This window comes from Piliocolobus tephrosceles, unplaced genomic scaffold (assembly GCF_002776525.5).
Source record: "Piliocolobus tephrosceles isolate RC106 unplaced genomic scaffold, ASM277652v3 unscaffolded_42299, whole genome shotgun sequence".
NCBI classification, from domain to species: Eukaryota; Metazoa; Chordata; class Mammalia; order Primates; family Cercopithecidae; genus Piliocolobus; species Piliocolobus tephrosceles.
Genome location: NW_022326864.1, coordinates 7913 through 15828, shown reverse-complemented (window position 1 = coordinate 15828; position 7916 = coordinate 7913). Strand labels below are relative to the sequence as shown.

General features: G+C 46.1%; 1 protein-coding gene across 1 annotated transcript; it reads right to left on the bottom strand.

Annotated features, from left to right (window-relative positions):
• Positions 1-2916: 2916 nt before the first annotated feature.
• LOC113223705 (glucokinase regulatory protein-like) lies at positions 2917-7670 on the bottom strand (the record flags this gene model as incomplete). Its single annotated transcript, XM_026453099.1, has 3 exons — positions 2917-3079; positions 3878-4012; positions 7521-7670. Coding segments are annotated over 3 exons (448 nt in total), but the record flags the coding sequence as incomplete, so codon positions are not given.
• Between the last annotated feature and the right edge of the window lie 246 nt (positions 7671-7916).

Below are 7916 nucleotides of genomic sequence, written 5' to 3'. Positions count from 1 at the left end.
CCTAAGTTTCCACTGGATCTTAGGCATTTTTGCTGGATTTGTAGAGCCCATCCCTGAAACCAAATGGAGACCCCTCTGTCTCCTACCTGGTCCCAACATCCTCTTTCAATGTTACAGCCTATCTAATATTCAAGAGCTAGCTCCAGGCTGTGTAATATTCAAAACAATCTGAATGTTAGACCAGATGAATGTTGGCCAGGTGTGGTGATTCACACATATGATCCCAGCACTTTGGGTGGCTAAGGCAGTAAGATCACTGGAGGCCAAGAATCAAGACCAGCCTGAGCAATGTAGCAGGCCCCATCTTTACAAAAAAAAAAAAAAATTTGAGCCGGGTGTGGTGGTGCACATTTGCAGTCCTAGCTACTCGGGAGGCTGAGGCAGGAAGACTGCTTAAGCCAAGGAGTTCAAGGCTGCAGTGAGCTATGACCGCACCACTGCACTGCAATCTGGACAACATAGTGAGACTATTTCCTTAAAAAAAAAAAAAAGGAGAGAGAGACAGTCTAAATTATGAAAAGAATTGCTAGCTGATTTTGGAGGCAAGTTCATGAGTTCCATTATATACCTAAAAAATATCAGGCTTAGAGTATGTGTGATATCCAAATATCTTTTGCCCCATCCCCTCTTGTTTTTTTTTCTTGTTTAGAGCCAGGGTCTTGTTATGTTGCCCAGCCTGGCCTTGAACTCCTGGACTCAAGTGATCCTCCCATCTCAGCCTCTCAAGTAGCTAGGATGGCACACCTGGCCCCCTTTTGCTTTTGATCCAGCAAATACATGTGCTGGGAAATTGTTTTCTTCATCTTCTACAATCTAATCCAGTCTTCAGGCCCAGGCCCTTTAGTACTTTTTACATAATTACTGCCTTGTATTAATAATGGATTACTCTCTTGCTGTTTTTGCCCTCAGATGTTTACTTTCTCCAAATAACCGCAAAAGTTGTCACCCTATCATTTGTCTCTGAATAGTTCTAAAAAAATCTTTGAACTTGTTTAGCTCTGCCTAGAGCACAAATCCCATTGACAATGACCGGATTCTCTGCTATCAGATCCATATCCCACTGTGAGTCTTCAAACCTTCTTGGGTTTTCTTTGGCTGTTCCTTTACCCCACCCCAGCCTCCTTTCTTCCAAAACTTTCCTTGACTCTTGGCCTACCCTGTAATTTCAACAGCTCTCTGTACTTACCCTGCTGTTTAATCCATTTCAACTCTGTCTTGTATTCCAATTGCTACATGCTTGTGAGTTTCTAAGGGGTAGGGATCAGATCTTAGTCATCTTTGTCTCTGCCACAATGCCAGAGTGTGTCTAGCTTCTAATGTCCCCCAAGGCTGAACAGTACTCCACCTTGTCCATAATACCTGAATATTGTGTCCAACTATGTAAGAATCGAATTCACTTGATGTCTTCATGCCATCCACATACTTGGCAACTAAAAGAACTCAGGGCTTCTAGAGTTCTTCTGCATCCAGCCTTGAAGAAATCTAACCCTGTGCTCTAGCCCCTCCAAATGTGGGAGGGGAGCTACTGTACAGGTTGGCATTATCAACAGGATCAAGGGGTGCTCTGACCTTTGGGGTCCCAGAATGCTAGGTATCTTCTCAGACTTGACACTGTTCATGACACCATGCTCAGAGATGGACTGACCTCATGAAAGAACATGGTAGAGAGTTGTGGGTAAAGAGAAGCAGAGGGTCTTTCCAGGAGCCTTTCCTAACTTTAGCTATCTTGAATTTGGGAGAGGTGTTTGTGGAGGATGAAAGGGGTGGTACTCAGAAAGCACCGTGAGAGTAGTGGCTGGGGAAAGGGGGATTACTGATGATCCAAGGCATCAGTGTGAAGATGTGGAACAGGAAAACAGAGCTCAGATACAGGCTGCAGGCCCACAGATGCACAGAGGGGCCCATGGCCACCTTAAAAAGGTTGATCACCCTATCCCCATAAAACCAAAATCTGGCTCCTTTGCAGTCACCCTCCTGCCTAAAAGTTCCAGGGACCTTTCCAGCGAGTTTCATCCCTAGAGGAATGTTCCTGAGTGTCTATTACCTGGATATTTCTCAGGCACAAGGAGGAACCAGCTCTCTACTGTCAGGGCCATATATCACAGGCCCTAAAGAGCTGCCATGAATCTAGGATGAGCGAGGGTCCTTTAATTTGTCAAAACATGGGGCAGCAGATGTCTAAAATGTACAGCCTGGGGTTTCTAGTGTTTGTTGGGTCCCACCACCAAGGGCTTTCAGCACCCCCAGAGTTCCTTATGTTCCTCTTACAAACACGGGGCAGGGGATGTGACCCTCATTTCATGGTCTAATGCGTGGATGTAGCATTCATTCTAGATCTTGTCATGTCTGATTAAGACTGCCCTTTTTCTGGATTTCCTATGTTAGGTACACAACTTCTTCCCTCTTCCCCTGGAATTATCTAAAAGTTCCCACCTCTCATTGTGTGTCTGTGTGGGATTGGAGTGTGTGTGCACGTATGTACACCTGGCTGCATGTTGGTAATGAAAATACAGGGATATTAGTATAAGGCTGTGTTAGGGACCAATGAAATTGAGTTGGGGGCAGAATTAAAGGAACAAATCTGCTGTTAAGACCAACCCATGCCACCCATCCTGTCCCATCTCTGATCTACTATTTGATTTACTGACTTTGAAAGGTTAACTTTCCAAAATAAGACATTTCATTTTATTTCTCAAATCAGAATAAGTCGGTGAGAGTAGAAACCACTAGGTCAAGAGAAAGAACTCTCCCCCAAAATGGAGAGAATCTTTCTCCCTACCCTGGGCTGCTGGTGCCCCTGGAAATGGGACTTCTTCCTTCCACATATGCTGCTAGCACAAGTCCCCTTGGGCCGGCTGGGCTGAAGTGGGCAGGGTTGGGCCCCTTTCACCCACCCAGAAACACGGGTTCACTGACCGTCAGGCTCTAGGATCTCCAGGGCGTCCGCAGTGCGCTTCTGACCTGGCCCAGCAAGAGCACTCCTGACAGCCTCACAGACAGAAGGAGCTGCAGCCAGGTGTGCCTGAGCCTCAGTAATCGAGCACCGGAATAGGAGGCTCAGCAAGGCGATGGGGATCACCTGTGGGGAAGAGGCAGCGGGCACTGAAGCCTGAGGGAATTAGGTCATTAGAGAAAGAGCCCCGGGGGAAGGTCGGGCACAGTGGCTCACATCTGTAATCCCAGCACTTTGGGAGGCCGAGGCGGGCAGATCACTTAAGTTCAGGAGTCTGAGACAAGCCTGGCCAATATGGCGATACCCCGTCTCTACTAAAAATACAAAAATCAGCCAGGCATTGGTGGCTGGCACCTGTAATCCCAGCTATTTGGGAGGATGAAGCAAGAGAATCTCTTGAACCTGGGAGCGCAGAGGTTGCAGTGAGCCGAGATCGCGCCACTGCACTCCAGCAGCCCGGGTGACAGAGCAAGACTCCCTCTCAAAAAAAAAAAAAAAAAAAAAAACCAGAACCCTGCAGCAGTTAAAGCATTTGATATAGGAATCAGGAGTCACCAGGTTAGATGGACATTGGATGTTATGAAGACCAGAAGGTGGTAACAAGGTGGATTAAGAGCAGAGAGAAACCTTCATTTTGACCAGGAAAACTCGTATTCGTCCTTCAAAACCCAGTCCAAATACCTTTTCTGCCTCTTTTTCCTGACTCCCTTCCTAGGCAGAATAGAAGACTCCTTTTCTGTGCCCCTGTAGTACCTTTTTCACACCTCCAGGACCACTTGTTACAGTCATGTCTCCCCCATGAATGTGGAGGTCCTTGTGAGCAGAATGCCACTGAGCTTTGTAAACCCAGTGCCAAACAAACTTCTTGGCATATTGAAAGTACTCAATAACTTTTTGTTGAATGACCAGCAGTGGGCAGGATACCTGTTCCTTCTCATGTGCAACCTGGACATGGCAGGAGATGGGAGCAGCCCGAATATCATCTGACAGTGGCTGGGGAAAGTGGATCACTCGGAGGAGGCTCTCGATGCATCGAGCCTTGGACTGTCCAGAGAACCGCTAAGGAAAAAGTGGTAGGACCAGTGTCAGGCTAAAGGCCAGAGGAACTAAGAATGGAGTCAAGGGAGAAGAAGGAACTCTGAGAGTGGGAGGCTGGGATCCCGAAGCCTGGCTGGAGAGGCTGTAGATGATTTGTCCATGTTGGCAATCCTAAACTCGTAATTCCCAGGTGTAAAGAAAAACTAGGTTAAGGGGGTTGGTGGTGGGCTTGATTGGCTGGGTTAAACTGGAGAATTAATGGTAAATTGGTCAAATTTGCATGCATGTCACACCAATCCCGTAGGTTGGTGATCTGGACTCCCTCTCTCTAGTTTCCCCTGTAACCACATCCATCTTGCACACTAATGTGAGACTGTTCATCTGCAAACACTGCTTCCATTTTGTCACTACCTTCCTCTCTGTCTAGCTCAGCATTGTCCAGTAGAAATATAATGCAAGGCTGGGCATGGTGGCTCACACCTATAATCCCAGCATTTTGGGAGGTCAAAACAGGAGGATCACTTGAGCCCAGGAGTTCGAGACCAGCCTAGGAAACATAGCAAGACCCCCATCTCTACAAAAAATAAAATAAATTAGCAGGGTGTGGTGGCACCTGCCTATCGTCCCAGCCACTCAGGAGGCTGAGGTGGGAGGATTGCCTGAGCTCAGGAGTTTGAGCTGTAGTGAGCCATGGTGATGCCACTGCACTGCACTCCAGCTTGGGTAACAGCGTGAGACCCTGTCTCTAAAAAACTAAAAATAAAGAAAAAAAAAATAATGCAAACCACATGTGTGTTTTTAGTAGATGTATTAAAAAAAGAAATCGGTGAGATTGGCCGGGCACGGCAGCTCACACCTGTAATCCCAGCACTTCAAGAGGCCGAGGCAGGCAGATCACAAGGTCAGGAGTTGGAGACCAGCCTGACCAATATGGTGAAACCCCATCTCTACTAAAAATACAAAAAAAAAAAAAAATTAGCTGGGCATGGTGGCACATGCCTGTAATCCCAGCTACTCAGGAGGCTGAGGCAGGAGAATCATCTGAACCCAGGAGGCGGAGGTTACAGTGAGCCAAGATCGTGCCACTGCACTCCAGCCTGGGTGACAGAGCGAGAATACATCTCAAAAAAAAAAAAAAAAATTGATTTCACCTATTTCTCCTGACTTTGTGATCTGCCTGCCTTGTCCTCCCAAAGTGCTGGGATTATAGGCATGAGCCACCACGCCTGGCCTGAAATCAATTTTAATAATATATTTCATTTAACCCAGTATATAACCCAATGTAAACAACATTAAACATTATTAGTGAGATATTTTGCAATATTTTTCTATATTCATATTTTGTATTTTGAAATCCAGTGTGTATTTTCCAATTAGAGTACACCTCAATTTGGTTTTCTGTGACTCTTTTTGATTTTTTTTTTTTTTTTGAGAGAGAGTCCCACTCTGTCACCTAGGCTGGAGTGGAGTGGCACTATCTTGGCTCACTGAAACCTCCACCTCCCAGATTCAAGCAACTCTCCTGCCTCAGCCTCCCTAATAGATAGGACTATAGGCCTGTGCCAACATGCCTGGCCTTTTTTTTTTTTTTTTTAGTAGAGATAGGGTTTCACCATGTTGGCCAAGCTGGTCTCGAACTCCTGACCTCAAGTGATCTGCCCACTTCAGCCTTCCAGAATGCTGGGATTACAGCATAAGCCACCATGCCCAGCCAGCCCACCTCAATTTGGATGCTAGATTTGCAATGCTAAAAAGCAAAATGTAGTCCTACCAAAACATTAAAGTTACATTTAATTTAAAAATTATACAGCTTTGGTTTTTACATAAAATTAAAAATTCAGTTCCTTAGTCACACTAGCCACATTTCAAGTGCTCAGTAGCCACATGTGACTAGTGGCCAGTGTTTTGGACAGCACAGGTCTAGCTGCATTTGGCAAGTCCAAATTCCTGCCTGACTTTAACCTTCCATATCCCTCCCCTTCCTACTTCTTCACAATCCTCACTGTGCTCTAAAGTGACTCGCCACTCTGGTCAGACCTGTGTCCCTCACATATCATGCCCAGTCCCCTTTCTGGGACTTGGTGAATGACCTAACAGGAATGCCCTTCTGTCCATCTGTCCAAGCCATAACCACAAGGCCTAGCTCAAATACCATCTCTTCCATGAGGCCTTCTTTTTGCTATAATGCATACTGACCCCCACCTTCTTTGTACCTCCACTGGACTTCAGTAAGGACCATAGTTTATTTTGGGGACCTGGTGGGTGCTCACTAAGTGTTCATCGATTGATTCCTTTCACATAGGGTTGCCAGATTTTGTGAACAAAAATACAGGACATCCAAATATATAATGAAAAAAATTAAAAAAAACTCAAATATTGCATAGAGCATACTTAATGAAAAATTATTCCATATTTATCTGAAATTCAAATTTAACTGGGCGTCCTGTATTTTTATTTGCTGAACTGGTGACCCCACTTTCATGACCATCTGTTGTGCTGTCTGCTCAGCATCCACTCCTCCTTCTGGTATCAGCACCTTGGTTTTCCTCTGAGGATCTATCACTCCCCCATGCTCAGGTAATGAGGTTGGATTGAGGCTCACCTCCCAGCCCTTTTTCCACCACCATCCTGAAGGGAGAGCACATGAACCAGACTGGGCAGAGCACCCCTTGCCCTGGAAAACAGTGATTGCTTCAGGGACATGCATGTGTCCCAAGCAAGAGCCTCCGACCAGGCATTTGCAAGAACCACAGGACAGGCAAGTTCTTTGCCCACTAGTATTGCCAAGTAAGTTGTCAGGCTGGCACTACTGATGGCCAGTTTGCCACCTAATGGAGAAAACTTGCCTAAAAATGAGAACAACGACTGGGCGCAGTGACTTACGCCTGTAATCCCAGCACTTTGGGAGGCTAAGGCGGGTGGATCACCTGAGGTCAGGAGTTCCAGACCAGCCTGGCCAATATGGCAAAACCTTGTCTCTGCTAAAAAATACAAAATTAGCTGGGCATGGTGGTGGGTGCCTATAATCCCAGATACTCAGGAGACTGAGGCAGGAGAATCACTGGAACCTCAGAGTTGGAGGTTGTGCTGAGCTGAAATAGCACTGCTGTACTCCAGCCTGGGTGATAGTGCAAGACCCCATCTCAAAAAAAAAAAAAAAGAATGAGAGCAACACAGAGGAAAGCAGAGTTAAGGGTGGAAAGTTCTGGAACATATTAGATTTAGCTGCCCTAAGATTGTTCAGTTATATCAGTTGTCATTTTCTTTGTTTAGCTTAAACCAGTATAAACTCATTTTCCATCACATTTGTAACGGAAACAGTCTTGCCTAATAATTACAATTTCACAAACACACCCAAGTGTGCTCACACACTCCTTAAGGGGAAGATGCACCTAATCGGAGGAGCAGAAGCACATAGAAAAAGGAGCCTGTACTCTTACACATTTCCATACCTCTGCAAAATGCCCTCCTCTGACAGCCTAAGCATTGAGGCCAGGCCCCACCCAGCCCTGCCCCATCATATCCCTACCTGCAGCATGGCCAGTGCCCGCCAGAAGAGCTTGGAGTTGCTAATTCGAAGGTCCAACATGTGGTTTTGTAGGATCTTCCCAAGAAGCACATGAGCACCTGTACTCACTGTATTCAGCACCCGTTTGGTGCTTAGCTCACGCTGGAACTTCTGAAAAGGGTAGACACACGGGGGTGTCAAAAATTAGAGGACAGAAGAGCAGCAGAGTGAACAGGGCCCTGTTATCAGACGGGAAACCAACTGTCAAGAACCAGGGACCAAAATGCAGACATGATTTGTTTGAGCAGCCCAGGGTTTAAATGTCAGGGCAGTAGATGTAAACCAGGACTGTCTCAGGCAAACCTGGTAGATTCACCCATTTGTGTTTTTGACCCCTAGGTAGACAGACATGTTCTC